The sequence below is a fragment of the Solanum lycopersicum genome, chromosome 2, assembly GCF_036512215.1.
Source record: "Solanum lycopersicum chromosome 2, SLM_r2.1".
NCBI lineage: Eukaryota > Viridiplantae > Streptophyta > Magnoliopsida > Solanales > Solanaceae > Solanum > Solanum lycopersicum.
The window spans coordinates 49366166-49386593 of NC_090801.1; the positions used below are offsets into that span (position 1 = coordinate 49366166).

Genomic DNA, 20428 nt, shown 5'->3' on the forward strand with positions numbered 1-20428 from the left:
TTGAGATATGTGCTTTTAAATGGTGAAATATTAGGTTGAGTTGATTTTGTGCAGGTTGTAGTTGTGGAGGTTCGTTTGGGGTGTATAAGTACCCGTATTTTATCCTTTTAGCTTGTGTTAGGATGTTTACTTGTTGAGTATCGTATGATTTGGTACTTCTACAATTTTTTATAGGTTATTAGCATGAACCTTTGTAATATTTTCTCTTCTTCTTGTACGAGACTTTTATGGAGATTTGTGAGGCGGTTGCTTGTCATTTATGCGGACCTTCTTACACATATTTATGATCTTGTTTTACTCTAGAAACAATGTCATATGAGACTTGTATTTTTCTTTTGATTCATTTGTAATACTTCAGAGGTTTGTACACGTGACAATCAGGTTTTGGGGGTTTAATCAAGTTGACCTTATGTTTCGCAGTATTTTATAGTATTAGACTTTGATTAACGTTTTAATTCCGCATTCACTATATTAGTAGGATTTTAGACTGACTTGTCTTCATGGGATAAGTTGAGTGTACTTATGTCCATTTTCGGACTGTGACATGTATGGTATAAATAATTAAGAAAATTATGTTTCATCATAGGATACTTTTTTTCATTTATTTTTATTTATAATTTTGATATATTTTTCCAACGGCTATGTATTACGTGAAGACTTTTGTATAATTAGAATATAGATTATGCAGTGACTAGCGGTCAACTATACATTTAATTGCCTATAAATAGTAATTACAATTTTTTTAAAAAAAATAAAGCAAATATGACAAGTTAATTAAGTGACAATCTCATAGTATAGAATATATTTGACTCAAATCCAGTTAAATCAAGAAATTATAGAAAGTAATTTAGCAGTCTACATGTTTGTATTAATTTGTCACAACGGTCATATATTATTTTTTTTGGGTAGTATATAAAGCGATGTCACATCTAATTATGTTTCACCAAGACATAATATACAATACATTATTTTCTCCCTTCTCTTCTTTTCATTTATTCATTTGTTCAACAACAAAAAAAAAAATGGACCAGAATAAATTCACAAATGTGCAAGGTAACTATATGGAATTTCGCTGTTCACTTTTTTTTTTAATTTGATTTTTGGTATACAAAATTTTTGTTTAATTAAAGATTATTTTTTTTTGATATATGAATGAAAGGTGGAACGCACAAATTGTCAAGATTGGAGTGGAGAGGACACAAACTAGAAGAGCACTTAGTGTTATTAACCAGAATTTAGTCGGAGCTCATCGATATCCTTGCATTGTTAATAAGCGTGAATTATCACAGTAATCTTTGTTATAATCTTTAAATTATTATTTTTTTATGTGTTTTCGTTTTTTATAATTTATTTGGGGTTTTTCTTTCTCTTGATTTTAGAACAAACGGGAGGTTAGACCATAACGTTAAATTTTAAATTTTTTTTTATGAATTTTATATATAGATTTTAGTAATGTCAATGTCACTATTGCTTAATTATATTTTTGGTTAGTTAGCTGATACATAAAGCATAAATTTTTAAATGTAGGAAATTTGGTGCTACACTAATTGGTACCTTACACCAACATTACCTCGAGGTAAAAAATTTGGATCTCATATCATGTGAAAAATTAAAACATAAAAGTTGATTTCTAAAATTTTTTAAAGTGTATTCAAATGATTTTGAACAGGAAACCAAGAAACCAAAACCAGCTATTGGAGATTTTACGATATGGGAGGAACATGACACAAATGAAGCTCAACCAGTTCCTATGTGTTTGGAACAACCTGAATCATTCTCAAATGACAAGGTCACACAAATTATTAGAAAATTTATTTTGAATTTTACTTTCTAATGGTATTAATTTGTGTTGATGTTCTATACATATGCGCGATTAAAAATTCAGGAGGTGGAGATTGAAATGGAGGATGTGTTTGAGGAGGCGTTAATAGACATTGATAATGATGATGCAAAAAACCCTCTTGCTGGAGTTGAATATGTGGGAGATTTGTATGCCTACTACAGGAAAATGGAGGTTAGTCTAGTTTCGTTAGAAGGATCTAAGTTATATATATAGCGCGAATAATGTTTACATGTTGTAAAGTTATACGTTATTGTTGGTCAGCTTAATTTGATAGTATTATTAACATAAATATTTTGTTAGTGCGCAGAACTTCTTCTGAAAATTTCAGCTTTGTTGAGGTAAATTTCATAAGTAATGAGGTAGGTATCTAGTCTTTATTCAATCATTTGATTGTTAATTGAGTTTCAAATGAAAAAATATTATTTTTTTTTCAAATCGAGAATTTTTTTAGGGTTAGTGGTGCAAGGTTGATTAGAAGCTTTTATAGCAAGACTACAATAACTATTCTTTCACTATTGATGGATTGTTTAATTACAAGACTATGTAAATTTATCATGTCTTCTTAAATTATCAACCTTATGTTTAGTTAAAATATTCTTCATTTGATTGTCCACGCGTTTTTTCTTTGAAACATCTCAAAGATACATTTCAAACATTATGACATATGTCTATTAAAGATATTTAAATCATGTTTTGATAATATTTTAACAACGATGATAATCTCAAAAAAGTTTTGTATTCAATATTCTAATATTCTGATTTTCAACAATTTCAATTGATATAATATCGGATTCGAATTTTTAAACTCACTTTAAAATATCAAGATTTGTTCAATAATAGTTAATTTTACGTGTTATCTAAATTATAATAGTGAAGAAGAAGAAACGATTTGGAGGGTGTTGTAGGGCATTTGTGCAAATAAAAAGAAAGTATATATATAGACTATAGTACTATTTCTTTTAAGCTCAAAAAGTCTTTATAATAATCAATCGGTAGCCTTCATGAAGGATTATTTCCAAGCAAAGCATGGTATGAGTTCTTATGTCATTACTTAATTGCTTTTTTTTCTTCTTTAATTTTATCGATACATCTTTCGTATTTGTTACGTCCTTTATTTTAATTTATTTGATTTGATTTAGAATATTTATGAAGAGATATCTCTTTATTTTTGATGCATTTTTCATAAGTCACACGATTTAAATATGCAAAGAAAAAAAACTTCATTCGTTTAGCACATTATTTCCCCATATTATATACTATATGAGCATGTCCCTTGTCAACACGGGTCCAACACTTCATATTTTCAAGTAGTTAATGTTTTACATTGTTATTTAGTGATAAAAGATAAACTTATATACTAGTATCATTAGCTCTCAGTAAAAGATATATATATATATATATATATATATATATATATATATATATATATATATATATAAATAATAAAGCTATATATGATAGATTATAGATACGTTTTCAAATATGTATATTGGCAAAATTAATCTTTACAATATTTTCAGTTCAATCAATTTTATTTTTTAAAATGATTAGCCACTAACTTTCCTAATTTTTTCCTTGCTCGATATTTATTTGCTATACGATAAAGTACACTTCTACTACCTGTCATCTTAAAATAATTATGTGATGTAGTTCACATGTTTTTCTCTGCTAAATATTAATTAACGATGAAATTTAATTATGAAGCAATTTGATAAAATAAACAAATTATTTATTGCTTTGACAAATCTTGTTATAATAAATTTTAAAATAAATATGACTTTGTTACATACTTCACAATGTTATTAGATACATGTGATTAAATTTTTGATATATACGCCAAATACAAGTAGTAAATGTTTTAATTACTTCATAGTATGTGTTGGAGGGCATTTCACCAACTTTCCACGAAGTCACCATTTTGAAAAGAAAATAACTAAAAGTTAAATTTATTTTTAAAAATATCATATTATCGTATCTCAATATTTTAAGCAAAAACTAAAATTCATTTATCCATATTTACATCATCAAATATTAAATTTATTTTTAAAAAAAATCATATTATTGCATCTCAATATTTTAAGCTAAAACTAAAATTCATTTATCCGTATTTACATCATCAAATATTTTCAACGTCTTTATTTTAATGACTTAGAGCTCATTTAATTTGGATTGATTTAAAAAGTAGCTTTTAAGTTAATAATAAAAAGACAAAATGAAATGATTTTTAAGTCAAAAAATAGAAAGTAGGGCGAGACCTACTTTTGATTCTTGACTTATTTCAAGTCATTTTGAACTTATTTAAATAATTTTTGTCCTTGTCAAACACTTGCCGGCATATTTTAAGTTTTTTTAATATTTATTTGTCAAACACCTCCAAATGTTAAAAATTTACTTAAATTTCCATCTTTAAGTCGTTCAGTATCATGTCATCTCATAGCTACAGATGTTTTAGAACAAATGAATGTCCTCTGAAGTCTAGGCTTTAAAGAAAAGTACCTTAAAACCTTTATTGGAATTTAATTGACCTCATTAGTTAAGTCATTACGAATATTCTTCCATCTTGAAGCTCCACACACAGAGCAATTATCTAACTTTGCATTGTCATTCCAAAATAACATGCAATTGTTAGTGCAAGCATGAATTTTCTCATAATGAAGACCCAAATCTTTTATGACCTTTTTTGCCTTGTAAGAGGACTCGGGTATCTGAGCAAATGGAAATGTCTCTCTTATCAAGTCCAACAAATCTGAAAAGGCCATATCAGTCAACTTGTGAATGCATTTAAACAAGTATAATCGGATGGTAAAACTCAACTTAGAAAAATTCTTACACCCCGGATACAACTCTTCTTTCTCTTCCTCCACTAATTTAAAAAATCTCATCGATGAATTATTATTATTAAACAACTCTTTTTATCCTAACTGATCAATCCATATATCAATGAATTATTATTATTAAAAATAAAACATACATAATTAAACGAAACAAAGATGAATCGGTTCATAATAAACACGATTCAGTACTACTACTCATCACCATCATCATCCTCATCGTCATCCTCATCCTCATCCTCTTCTGGTGCTGGGAGATTCAAATCTGGCAATAGATACACCGGCTCCCTCGGAGCAGCAGGAACATCAGCATCAGCACCAGCATCAGCATCAGCGGTCCCATCATCAACACTAATGTCACTGGAGTTGTCATCATCAGGTGATGCAATTGGTTCATATGGTCGTGTCCAGTTCGGAACCTGGTCCTAGTTCAAGTCAGGTACATAGGAAGTCTCCAGCACCTGATGCGACTGCATGTGACGGAGAAATAATATCATCGTGTCAAACACCATATCACATGCATAGCAGGTTCTTTCTAACACCGATGATTCTGGTGCTGGTGCTGGTGCTGGAGCTGGTACTGGTGGTTCCACATTTGCCCTTTTGGCCCTGTCCTCCGACGTCCCTTCCCCTCCGATCACCATGAGTCCCCTCTTTCGAGGAAGAGCACCGACTGAGGGGACCTCAGTTCCAGCTGGTGGTGTAGCCTCCTCGTTGCAAACTTGAGGAGGGGAGGGAGGAGGGGAAGAGAGAGGAGAGACATTCTCAAGAGAGTTGGCCATAGAGAAAAAAAGATAAATGAGATTTTCTTTTCGGTGCGAATAAAATGGTTAAGAATAGTGTTGTATATATAGTGAAAAATTAGAAAAATTTAAGATTTAAAGTTTTTCATTTCCCACCTATGCACAATGACATATATGGAATGTTCGTTAAAATTAATTGCCTATTTAGTCAATGTAATAAATTTTTTTTGCCAAAATATATATTTTGATGCATTATGCATCCTTTTTTAGATTTCCTGAATCATCCTACTTTGACCATATTTTATGTTTTAGAAAGAGTTAAAAATATGTTTTAAACTAGGCAAAATTGAATCAACATATCATTAGTTAATACATTTGGTCCAAATATATCTTTGTCAACAATTTCATGTTTTGGCCTAGTTAGTCTAATAGTTGGATCGGCAAAATGCACCGGTTAATAAATGAGTCAAAAACCCTTTTATTAATATAAGTATATTAGTTTTTTTTAATAAATATATTTTATTTTTAATAAAGTATTACTTCTAGAAACTTACTTTTAGTTCTTTTCTTTTAAAATCACTTTACCTGATAAATAAGTAGATAATCTTTGTTTCTTCTTAAAATCATTTTAACAATCAAAATAGAATAAGTTCGTGTGTTTAACCGATAATTAGGGTTGTTCATGATTATAATTTAAAAATCAAATCGAACCGCAATCAGAAGCAAATCAATTAAAACGATAGATATTTTAATTCGGCTTTGTTAGGTTTAGTTTTAAATTTTGATAATTGATATTATTTGGTCTGGTTTTTATTTTACTAAAGAAAATCGCAAGAATAACTAAACCGAACCAAGAAATTATATACTAGTATATACAATTTCTAATTCTTTGAAAATAAGATATAAATAATTCTTTTGTTTTAATTAACTTAAGGTTTTAAATTTTACCATTTTCTCAAGCGTGACACTCAAATTTTAATCCAACGATTAAAATCTCAAGTCCAAGTTCATCAAAATTCATGACTTTAATTTTTATCTACCATACATCACATCAGATAGCTACACTTTCTCTTAGTTAAATTATTTTATTCGTGTAATAACATGTACTAGGTGCATGTGTCTATCAAGATATGTATTTCCTCAACAAATGTATTACGTTCAAATCAAATAATGCAAAAAAGTCGAATAAAACTGAAAACAACCAAACCAACAATTATTTTTTCGTTTGATTTGGTTTTGAAAATTTAAAAAATGACTAAATGGTTTGATTTTAACTAATATCCAATCTAAATTGAACCATGGACACCCTAACTGATAATATGAGTCTCTCTCTCTCACCCACATATATAATAACCTCATCATTAATTTTCAATTATATATTGACAAAAAAATTCTACAATATTATAAGCATTTTCTAATCATAATTAGGAAAAGAATGTGTTATATATATACAGAGAGAGAGGGGGGGTATTGTGGATAAAACTATTCAACAAAAACATTTTTGAATCAAATTATAAATTAAGGACATTTTATTCAATGTCACATAATTTACGGATTTTTAAAATTATTTTTTCGATTTCTTTTTTTTGTGTGAATACAATGAAGATAAAAAATTGAAATAACATTTTTATAAGGTAGTTCAGATTAAAAGAGACTATTTACTCAGATATTGAATCACACAACTAAATAAACAACTTTTATGTAATAATCTTATAAATAGTTCTTATAAGATGGTCAAATTTTCTTGGGTACATGTGATGAAAAGAATATAAATTTTGAACCTAGTTTAGATGGATTTTAATACAGTATTCAACTTCTAAAGTACTAAAATAAAATTAAATAAAAGTATATTTTCTATGTTAGCTAATCATGTTAGAAATAGATATACATGAACAAGATAAATAATACATTTTTGGTTTGTGAAAGAAATTGAGATGTCCTAAATGAAAAGATGATAAATGAGTCTGCAAAACTATATATAGATCATCATTTGGTAGATTTTGATGCTTTGAATCATAAATATAACCCTCCAAACACTTAAACCTTCTTAACACAAAATTCATATTTAAGTTTATGGGTTCATATATAATTCAATATAACTGGAAAAGTAATGATTTCACACACCGTATTGAAGTGGGCCGATGAAATTGAGGCATACATTCTTTATTCTATGCGATAAAAATGTGTCCCTATAGATGATTAAATGTTAAGTTATACATAGTGGTGTGCTGGGGCTAATTAGACTAACATTATTGTTATAAGAGGCAGAGTGTTGTCCAATAAAAACAAACACTTGCAAAAGATGAATGTAGCTAGCGGAGATGAGGACGACTAGGTAGATATATGTTGACATACTAAGAGAAATGATTAGAAACGGAGTTTATATATGAAAAGGTGGAAGTGATTTCATGAAAGATAAAGATAAAAACGCAATATTGAGATAGTTCGAAAATATGAGAAGGAAATGTGTGAATGCGTTAGTAGGGAAGCGTATGAAGTTGATTATAACAAAAGTTAGAAGAGGTAAAGATAAGCGAAACAAGAACCGAAAGGAGGTGAATAAATACAAAGTGATATAGTATCAACTTACAAAGGACCTCACCTAAAATAAAAAAATTTGAAAGTCGAAAATTAAAATAGAAAATTAACAGTAAACAGTTGAATGTTGTTGCATTTTTCGTAGCTAAGATAATATTTTGATAATTCATTGCTTATAAATCCCTAAAAAGAATAAGCGTCCATTTTTATTGTTTTACATTTTGAGTGTGTTCTGGAAAATGTTTTCCAATTTTCTCATGTTTGGTTGGGACAAAAGTTTTGGAAAATGTTTTCTAAATCAACTCATTTTCCTCAAAATTAAGGAAAATGACTTCCCTTCAAAAATTGAGGAAAACATTTTCCAAAACTCTCCTCCAATTTCAAATTATATTTTTTTTGAAAAAAAAATCAATTTAAAAAAAATATTCACTTTAAAAATTTTATTTTTTCACCCGGTCTCTAACCCCCCCCCCCCCACCGGCCAGCCCCCCCCCCCCCCAACCCCACCTTATCCCAAAAAAATTAATTTTGATTTTTAAAAATATTTTCAACTTCAAATTTTTATTTTTAAACTCCTAACCCCCCACCCCAATCCCAAAACCCCCCAAAAAATTAATTTTGTTTTTTTACAAATACTATGATCTTCAAATTTTTATTTTTTCACTCCTCCCCCCTCCCCCTCCCCCACCCCCACCCCCACCCCAAAAAATAATAATTTTTATTTTAAAAAATATTTTCAATTTCATAAATTATTTTTTACTCTAGTAAAAATAAAAGATGTCTCTCAAAAAAAAAAATTCATTCATAAATCAAACACTAAAAATCATTTTCAAAAAATATTTTCTACTCACCAACCAAACATGAGAAAGTAAGTGCAAAATCTACTTGTTTTCCAAGAAAATATTTTCCATGGAAAACATTTTCCTCCATACCAAACACACCCTTTGTCAATAACTCATGTTTAATTTATACTGAAATAAAATAAAATAATACATATAAGAAAAATTTGAGAGTTTTCACTTGTTTAATAAAATAAAACAATACATATAAGAAAAAATTGAGAGTTTTCACTTGTTTAATAAAATAAAATAATACATATAAGAAAAAATTGAGAGTTTTCACTCGTTAGAATATGTGTAACAAATTAAAATAGTAATGACAATTCCTTTAGACATAAATAAGTTTAATAATAATTTTATAAGTGCTTACTTTTCGAAACTGTTGGAAAGGATTCCTTATTAATTAAATTAAATTTTGATACAATGTTGATGTTAAGATATTTTGTCAAATGGATTTTTTTTTTAAGGATTTATATTTTGTCCTAAATTGTTGTTGTAAGGATTTACCTCTTGTCCAAAATTGATATTTTAAGGATTTATTTTTTGTCCTAATTTTTTTTAAGGATTTATTTCTTGTATTAAATTGTTCTTTTAAAGATTTATTTCTTGTCCTAAATTGTTTCTTTTAAGGATTCATATTTCATGTCTTGTCCTAAATTGCAGTTTTAAGGATTTATTTCCTGTCCTAAATTGTTGTTTAAAGGATTTATTTCTTGTCCTAAATTGTTGTTTTCAAGGATTTCATGTGCTGTCCTAAATTCCTGATTTTTTAAAGGATTGATTTCTTGTCCTAAATATATCAATGTAAATATTTTAACATTTTAGCACAATATAAGCGGGATAGTGCTTAAAAATAATAGTTAAATATTAATTTAAAACACGCAGTAAATTCTTAAGATTACTATAACCTCCCTGACCAAAATCTATTTACATAAACTAATTATAATTATTAAAATAATGTAGTAGAATTATAAAAGTTGAAAACTCATTTTTAACTACCGGCCTTTAATTTTCAATCCTGACTAAAGCTTGCAATTTAGAAAAATGTATATTGTTTTTATATCGTAGTATTTAATTATCTTGATTAATTTTATAGAATATTTGTTATCTTCCATCAACAATATTATATCATGTACTTTTTCCCATCAATATTAGGGACAATTAGGGAAAAATAACCTATTATTTTTGCTTTTATTGTATTTTAAAATTAAGATATCGTAATTCTCAACCCCCTTAATTTATTAATCACTAGACCACAACAAAATTCTCAATCCACACTCATTGATCATTTGACAATACAGCTTATCATATTTCTCTAAGGATAGCATGCATGCATGTAGCAAGTCCAGCATTAAAATTGACATTTCTTGAACCGTAAACATCGAGAGAAACTCTTATAACACACCAAAATGGACAGTTCATTCATAAATGGACGAGCTATAACTATCATCTTTAATATTGATCATCCTTGTTAACTCCAGATCCATGCAAAAAAATATTCACAACCTTTAAAATAGGGGAACTATAATTTCTTTATATTATTTCCTTACTTTAATCTACATATTTTTCTTCCTCGTGTGAAGTTTTATTCCTTTCTTCAATAATAAATATGTATTATTTGCTCCACATTTTCTCATTCAGCTTTTACTTTTTTATACTATATATATAGTTTAATTTTTTATATTTAACAGTTATATTATAATAATTCGAAAAGTCTAGATATTCAATTGAATCAGATATTTGTAAAAGCAAAGAGTATTTGCCAAATGAAAACATTAAGGACTCCAAGAAATTATGGCCTTGTGCACTTTCAAAGGTACAAAACATATTATGTTGTTCACTTCAAGTTCTTTGGATATTAACTGGTTTTCTTGTTTTATTATTTCAGGAAAATGGTGAATGCGATTATTTTTTGTGGGGATAAAACATGCTCATAAAAAAAACGAAGTCGTTTAGCCTTATTTAGTTGGTTTTAATTATCCTAAAAGAATATAATAGAGTACACCCGTATTTGAATGAACCGCAACATTTATTTTTTGAAAATTACTATAACTATTAGTATTGTTAGTTTATTACTACTGCTGCAAGCAAATAATAGAAAATTTTATTTTATGAAAACAAATGCTCAAGTTTTTTTCATATTTTTATTATTGAAAAAAACAGTCAATGATTTTATGTATTGAAAAAACTTCATAATGCATTTAAAATTGAGAAAGATATAAAAAGAATTGTAGGGTGCGGACTACTTTTAAAGTTGACGTAATATATTATTTTGGATGAAGTGAGTGAGGGTTAATGGGAATGACAGTGTTAAAGGATCACAGTTATAGTTACCTCATAAATGGGCGAACGTCCCTTTTGATGTATGTTTTTAGAGAGATGTTTAAGATTCATAAAGTGTCTATTTGGTGACTGATAGTACAATTTAAAAGTAACAACGTTTCAACAAAGTCTAAATAAAACTATTATGGACGGACTTGAACAAAATATTTTGAGAGGTAAATGCGTGAGATGAGACGTTTTATGTAGAGTAGGTATAAACTTATTCAACCACAACAACAAAAATTAGAGATACAAAACAAGAGTACATACATAGCTCTAATTATAGAAGCTAAGTGAAATATTTTGCTCGATATTTTGTGCCTCCAATTCTTAATTAGACTAATTAGTATTAGTGAAGGTTCACCTCCTTATGTATCATCAACTACCTACAATTTCTTAGAAATCCTATGCAACCAAATATCAACTGTAATAATGCAATTGCCAGCCACAATTATGAAATATAAGAATCAAAATTAACCAGGTTTTAAAACAACACATATTTAACATTAATAACAATCTAAGAATTAAAAGGTGATGTAAATCTTTTTATCACTTTTGATTAATAGGAAAATTGAGGATTTGGACTATGGATATATAGATTGTTGAAGGAAAATTACTGAATTCTAGATACAACATTATTAATATTATAAAGGCATTTTTTAATCAAAGGGGGGAGGGGAAGAGGAGTATATTTGCACCAAAAATAATGAGTAATTGACAGTATTTTTAGATAAAAATGTTTGTGAGGTTTTTAGGGTAGGTTAGAGGTATTTTTGACCCTTTTTCGAAGCATAGTCGTTGCATGGAAACTCTATCAAATTGAATCCACCTAGCAAAGCAAAAACAAAATGCTACAGGAAAGTAGGCAATAAAATCATATGATAATGAACAATTTAACATAGCATGTACAATGAACTGAAGAACTAGTTCCTCCACCAATCTCCTTTTCATCTGTCTACATCAACAATTTCATCTGGATCTCTCTCTCTCTATATATATATATATATAATCATAAAAAGAGAATATACATACACTACTCTCCACTGTCTTCTTCAAGTTCCTCCACGGCAATAAGTGCTTCTTCACTATCAAAGAATCCGATGTAGTCTAACGACCTGGAGAAACAGCATAGCATATAATTCCTCTGGGCCTACTGCAACAAGATGTCAACAGGAATATGAGCATCCGAGTTAAGTCCGAGATATATAGAGAGAGAATGAGAAAGACGAGAATAAACTAACAATTATTTAATCCGGGGAATTCATGCAAACTTGCCCTCTCTAGAGTACTATCAACCACGTTCCTCACCACTTCTATTGCCGCGTTCGGATATTCTGCAATTATTAAAGTCACCCACAGTTGATGTGAGTTAAAATCACCCACAATTATTAGATTCCCTAACTCTAAAAAATAAACACTAAGATTTTTGCCTAGAACTAGATTTTCTCTAAATCCCGTTAGTCGAACAAACAAGTATCCAACAACAAAAAGAGATTCCTATCAAAGACTTGACCTGATAAAAGAGTAACTCCTGTATAGATTCTTTGCTTCTATTGTATTATGATCTGACATTAAATTCATATTGATGTCGAGATCTACAAGTCTCTCAAATACAACTTTCTATCCCTCTCTTCTTTTATCACCTTCAATCATCATGTTTTCGCACATACTGACCAATGCATGTGGAGGTCTACATAGGACATAGAAAGCCAGACTCTCTTCTTATCATGTGTTTTTGGGTCAGATGTGATAATTCTAATCTTAATGACCCCGTATGACTATATATCCACACAATTTTTAGGAAATTCATCGTGTGGAAACACATGGATTTACATTACTCGCAATCACTCCCATATAACATCTCTGATCTCGCTGCCGTTGCATACAACTTATGTTTGACTTTGTTAAGCGTTCACGTATAACACAACTGTCTTAGCACTCATCCGTTTCCACAATCCTCTTTTAGCTTGTGTAACATCTTCATCAATCATATCATTCTCCTCAAATATGAGAGCAAATATTTCCACTCTCTACATTTGGGCACCACTATCTCATCTAGTGATCTCATTCGACTGATCTTATTATAACTTGCAGTGAACATAGTTTGTCAAATTTCTACTTTTTATAGGTAGTTTGTTTTATTTCTAATTGACCTAAATAAAAGGCTAAAACTAGAGTTCTTCGTCACAGTTCCAACTGTTCCAACCTCAGTTGACTTTCTCGCTAATTTCACCAATTAAAGAGTATCATCTAAAATAAGCATTCATCATCCAACCTTTCTTTAGCTTATTCATAAGTGTAAAATAGTATTATACAGATCCCCACAATAAACCACCTTTTCCGGATACAAATTTGTATCTCATCTCGTTATTTTCATAATAATATCACTCTTTTATACAGTTCATTTCTGACGTTTATAAATTTTATCTTAATTTGTGTCTTCTATATCCCCACCAAACCCGCATTCTCAACCTATAAATTTCAATCAATATTTTTAACAAAAAAATAAACTCCTAACAGGTATAAATCCAAATCAGTTCTGTCGCCCTTGTAAAATCTCAAATTTCATATACGATGTAACAATACAAAGAAGTTGTCCATTTATATGAAACATCACAAATAATGTGCATCAAAAAAATATAAAGTGTATTGTTCCTAATAGGCCAGTTTTGCATTAAAATACTAGACTTAAGTAACATTTGGAAAATATTGTAAGAGGATTTATTTGCTCCTAAATCAAGAGATCATTCCCTCCAAACCTAAGGGTATATTTACAGTTATAAGGATATCAAATTGGGAAATATAGAGAATGAAATATTACCTGTTTCGTCAGCTTCGTCCTGATCATGTTCTCTGCATGCGGAAAAGGTACTGTCAGAAGTGATAGACCCAAGGCAGAAAATTACCCAATTGATCCAAATAATCAAAGTAAAAATCTCGAGCCACTCACAAGTTTATCTTTTATCCCACCTAATTAGAAAGGCTTAGACTATTTTTTGGCAAGTGAAATATGAATCGAAGTAATATTTCTTTTTCCTTTGGTGACTTGTAGGACAAGAAATAATGAGTAATAATGAGACAAGCAGATGCATATCATCATATCAGCTGAATCAGGAGGTGTGAGATTCTCCAGCAAAGTGAAAATCCATAGATATATGTCCAGACTTACTGGTTTGATTGTGGCTGATCAAGGTAAGGAAATAGCCCTTGTTGTACCAGATATTCCTAAAAGGAAAAAGAACGATTGTAAAAAAATAGAAAGGAATGAAGGAAGAACATACCCGAAGAATTATGCACACATCATGCTCTATGTCCAGAAACATATAAATAAAATCACGCGTCTTTTTGTTGAAGATGAATAAAACGCAATTTTTTTTATAAAAAAAAATAATTATTTCCAGACACATACCAAAAGAATTCTCTTTTAAACCCTTGGTACCTCCAAATGGGCAATATGATGACTCTTAAATTATATAGATGAAAAATGTTCAATCCGGAATGTCTTATATTGTGCTCAGAAAACATGTTTAAAGAATCAGTGACACTTAACAGTAATATGACATAAAAACATACATCATGTTCAAGAGAAATAAATAGACATATGAATATTCTAATATTTAATGAAATGATGATGAAATAAGTTTCAATGAACAATAAAGTCTGTAGACACATAAATAATAAAATCTGAAGTATAGTTCTATATTGAAATAATAAAATCTGAAGGACAGTGTTTATCATGTCATACTTGACACTAAAATTTGTAAAGTTTATTTTTGATAAATTAACATTGTCGGAGCTTAGCTTATTTAGATTAGTAAGAAAATGAATCTAAAAAAGTAATTGCAAGTGTTGAAAGTAGTTCAATGGTGTCTAATAAGAGAAACGAATAACAAATGTTTAAACGAATAGCTTATTTTTTTGTTTGATTTTTTCTGCTGCTATTTTCCACTTTGTTTTTCATATTAAATGTTTTTATTTTTTTTCCTTACAGATGCCCAGCATTAATATTTAGTGACATTTCAGTAATCAGTACGACCACTAATGAGAATGGTTACACTAAGCCATTAAGACCGCATCTACATTTTCAACAAATAGAGACACTACATTTATAAACAATCTGATTCAAGTTCTCACTAGATCAATCTGCAAAAGCTCTTTCTGCACCAATTCTACTAAGAAAATTTCTAATACTCCCTGAATTTCAATTTGTTTGTCCTACTTTCTTTGTTAGTATATTTAAAAAAGAATGTCTTTTTCATGTTATGACAACTCTTTTAGTTCTAACTTTTCAAATGTTCAAGACCACAAGATTAAAGGATGTTATGGAATTCTACCTATCTTTAGTTTAAGACCACACAAAGGTCTTCTTACTTTCTACAACTTCATGCCAAGTCAAAACCAAACAAATAAATTGAAAATAGAAGGAGTCATACTTTTACCTTTTTAAGCTGTAATTTAACTTATTTACCTCTAGGTGTAAGTTTGCGACAAATCTACTAAGTGCCCGTCTGGATTGACTTATTTTAAGTATTTTTAAGCCAAAATATTTTTAAAGCACTTTTGTTGTATATGTGTAAAACAAAAAAGTGCTATTAAGTGGAGCATGCAGTGTGGCAAAAAAGTATGACTTTTGGCTTATAAGCTAAAAGCCCAGAGCCAATCCAAACAGGCTCTAAACATATTTCTAACATAACTTTTACCTCATTGAGTTCAAAGTTATCATTAACCTTTATGTATCAAAAAGAGAGTGATACCCGATTTTATAGATTTGCCACACTGCATGCCCCACTTACACATTCTACAATTCCAACAAGCAAAACTTAAAGACAGCATGCAAAAATTATTTACCTGCATCCTCTCAGAGGACATCAACTGATGAATTAATTTAGGATTTGGCATCATATCCCCAGGATGAGAGTTGGGGTCGAGCCCCATAATCTAACCACCAAGATACTCAAGAAATGAGAAGCTTGACAAGAAATTCTCCATCACAAACAACAAAAAAATAAAACCAGGAGAAAAAAGAATAAAACCTTAAACTCGATGAATTTTTGTAAGCTTTAGTACAAATTAAATAAATAAATACCTGGTTTATGTGCTGCATTATCTGCGAGATGGATGGGTATCCAATTAACTGATTTTCAGAAGAGGCGTCAGGTATGCCACCTAGCATTCGCTGCAAATCTGCTATGCCATCCAAACCACCAGGAGAGGGTCCCCAAATATTCCTAGAAGCATTTGATCTGGGAGCGGTATTCATTTGGGCACCTCCAACTGCAAAATAGAGAAAAAAGACAATACCCCGCTTATCAAAAGTAGTTGAAAAAGGGGGAAGGGGGGAAGCAAGAAAATGAATGCTACATACATAAGACATTAGCTGATATAGTTAAAAGTATAAAATTATTTTTAAGAAATCCTGACAAAATTATGCTTGACTTTGAAATATTTTTACCAGAGAAAAACAAAGAAAAAAAGTAGCTACAGAGAACAGGTGTTCAAATGTTCAAGTTCTATGCACAAATTGCATGAGTATGATGACTTCATGGCACCCAAGCAGTGAAGATGCATGAAAGCATCTCCAGAACGAGAAATAGGAAAGAGATAAAAATTTTCTTTTAATATGCAGAAGACCCTGGTGAACAAGATAGGAGATGAAGTAACAAGGTTAAATCTAGCGGCAAATAGAATTAGATCCACAAACTTGCTAGAAACTTACAGTCAGCTGATGCCCAAGGATCCGAAAGTGGGTTCGAGTTTGGAGCAGCAGGATTAGAAGTTGTGTAGAACCAGTAGCTGGAGGGTTAGTTGACTGGTTTCTGCCTTGTTCCTGGGCTCCCAAAAGAGCCACGAACGGGTTTGTCCCTGAATCATTTCTTGTATCTCCAGCCATGCTTGTTGCATTCAGAAATGGCTCTTGGACATTCTCATACATGTGCCTTAGCACGTTAAATTCCTCAGGAGACGATTCAGTGTGGCTCAATGACCATTGAATAGTTCTTATCGTCTCATGCATGAGTTCATTACGTGCAGCCTCCCATATCTGGAGAAATATAGCAGGGTCATTGAATATGTGTGGGAGCTCGGGATTAAGATTCACATACTCTCGCATTTGAGGACTGTTCATGATAAAGTTGCAGATGATTTCTGGGTCATTCACTAGATCCTGAACTAGAGGCATATTCAATATCTCTCTCATCATGTTGGAGTCATGTTGCTGGACCTGCTCAAAATCTGGAAGTCCACCTCCAAACGAACCACCTCTACTTCCAAGTCCAGAAAAAAGTGGACCTCCACCGACTCTGACAAACAGCCCCCATGTAGTGGGAACAGCAACCCTGGGAGCATCCTGATTAGCATTTGGATTTACAACATTGGTTGCACTAGCAGAAGCAGCTGCGGCAAAACCTCGAATAAGATGAACTGTGTGGTCTGCCTCCAGACCTGCTCGCCACAAATATTAAAATTAAATTTACTATGATTCTTATTCTGACAGCTGATAACATGCAACAAGAGAGAATGATAAAATAGAAGCTCCATGCATCTTGATAGTATAAGATTCCAAAGCTCAATCCAAAATGTTATGTGGTTGTAAGTAATCAATCATGAATCAGATCAACATAATTGGAATTAAGTAGCATCATGTTAAAGACAAGAGAATACATGCTAAATCAAATCTACGTAGTAAAATGGAAACTGAACTGCAACAAATATGCAGATTACCTGCTATTGGAGATCCACGTACACAACTTCATACTCTAATAAAAGCCCAATAAACCCCAATACCACTTCATCATTCCTTTATATTACTTTTTTCCACTTATTGACCTTTACCTATTTCTTATCCCAAGACAAAACATGCCAGATTAGGGAGTATATTGTAACAAATAAGCAAGACTTTAAATCTATTAGAATCAAAATTTGGTCCTGATGCATTAACACACAACTTATCGATTATTTCCATCTATTCTGGAAAGAACACAAACAAAGAGGTTAAATTTGCACACAGAGATTAAATTTGCACTTCTAAATCGAGAAATTAAGGAATATTTTGTCAACGTAATCCTACCTATCAAGATGGAGCGAATGAGCTCATGATGTCAAGTATTGTACATAGGAGTCGAATGTAAGCTTTCAAAAATTACTACTCCCTTCAAATGCAGGATATCTCCTTCACAACCGTCAAAGAAGATACTTCTACATTCTAAAAATATCCACAATCTCAACACCCACTAATAGTTCCAATGAATTATTTTCCAAAACCAGATTCTCCTCCATTTCAGGAAACAACTTCTATATGCATTATTTCTTTTTCTTGTTAAAACAGTTCTCAATGCATTTTTTTCCACAATGAACAAATAATTCAAATTACTCCTCAGAACAGGAAAATTCATTAGCATATAATCCCAAGCCAACCGAAGTACAGTTCTCTACATTCAGTAGTTAAAGCCCAAAAAGAATCTGAACTTTCAGATATTTAACATGCACCTCTATATAACATACAAGTTACAAAACATACAAATATTCTTTTAAATAATTATTTTTTAACAATGTTTACAACATTAATATCACAAACCCTAACAAGTTCGTAATTGAGGTACATTTGATTGATTGATCAGCAACATGAGTAATAAAAAGTAAACACAAATAATTCAACATTACTAATAAAGTAGCAAAAAAATATTTAGATAAGAGAAATTAATTATTACCACAGCTTTTTAGGGTTTGATCATCCTTTAAGATTCGGCCGTTATAGATAACTTTCTGCTCCTCAGCAGGGATATCAGTCGGCTGGGAAAGGATGGACTTGAATAATCCGACAGTGGAATCGAGGCTGACTTGAACAGATAACTTGGAGTCGTTGAGACATCGGATGTTTATGGTGACCGTTTCACCACCGCCGGCGATGTCGCCGGAATCGTCTTTCACCGTTTGATAAGTATCACCTCCGTCCATACTGAAATTTCGTCTCCTCAGCAACAAGTATGAAAAATGTGGATTGAATAGGTGAGAATGAGAGTAGAAGAAATTGAAGAGGTAGCTTAGCTCAGTGCATTTCACACTTAGGCGGAAAGAGCCAGAAGAGTGAAGTAACTGAAATTGTTTTGGTGTTTATATAAGAACAAAAACATTACACTACTTCCACGTGGTCATTTCATATGTCATATTTGTTTATTTATTTTAGTTAACTCACTTGATTAATGTTATTTTTATTTATTTTTCTCTTTCTTTAAATTTCTTTATGACGGTGGATTATTTTTTAGGGTGATATGTTTTTATAATGGACTGATTTTCTTTAAAGAGTAATTATTTTTTTATATTATTTATTTTTGTATAATAACATTCAACCTGTAACAACGATAGAATTCATTATAACAGTAATTCTTCATAAAAAATCATAGGTTGGATTGATTTGGTATTTCATTAAAAATAATTAAACCTATTATGTAAGATTTATCAAATTTATAAACCAAAATACATTAAGATAAAATTGATTCTTCTATTTCAATTTTAATTAATTAGTTCTTTCGATTTTCTTAAAATTACACAATGATTGAAAAAGAGATCAAATATATTTTTACTTTTACCAAGGTCATAGGTTTGGAACTTGTAAGTTATAAATGTTAACTAATTGAGAAGTCCACTACTCGAGGTTTGAAGAGCGGAAACTTTTCTACCTATTGCATATAAATAGGCTGAGATGACGAAGTAGATACGCCTTGATTTCCTCAAATTCCTTATTTAATGCCGCAATGGTGTCTTCACCCCTGCCTTTAGAAGAGAAAGCCATCATATTGTATTTGATTTTCATGTGTTAAGCTAACCATCTTCAAATTGGGCGGTTAATTTTACATGAGTACAAAATATTTTTATTGAAATATCAATATATTCAGTCTGATAAGATTCATGCCTAAAGTTATTTGAATACAAATTAAGATATTTACAAAGTAAATTGTTAAAATTTTGGACCTGAGGTAGCTGTGACTTTCGTTCGACTACAAAATAAAAAAATTCATAAATGTTTACAATTCCAAATCAAATAATATATCTAAACATTGAAAAGCATAAACTAATTTAAAATATATTAGCAACGAAAATAACAATTAGAAAATTATGCATAGAAATAATAAAATTATATTATAATTATGTATGATTGAAACTAGATATGTAATCCTACAAGTATAATATGGTCTTTATTGATATTGTACTTGCTTTTTTCTTATAGAGTGCAACATATATTTTAGACGATTGATACGTGACCTCACTTGAAGGAAACGTGATCTTCAAACTTAAGGATAAACTACTTTGAGGTTG

The 20428-nt window shown here is 30.3% G+C and overlaps 1 protein-coding gene across 1 annotated transcript; it reads right to left on the minus strand.

The window, feature by feature from the left end:
• Positions 1–12149: 12149 nt before the first annotated feature.
• Positions 12150–19069, minus strand: LOC101257237 (ubiquitin domain-containing protein DSK2b-like). Its single transcript, XM_069294332.1, has 8 exons — positions 18823–19069; positions 16904–17557; positions 16203–16390; positions 15965–16054; positions 14286–14341; positions 13938–13969; positions 12392–12450; positions 12150–12266 (listed from the first exon to the last, which is right to left on the minus strand). Exons 1-8 carry the CDS (start codon positions 19067–19069, stop codon positions 12150–12152), a joined length of 1443 nt encoding a protein of 480 aa, XP_069150433.1.
• Positions 19070–20428: the final 1359 nt, after the last annotated feature.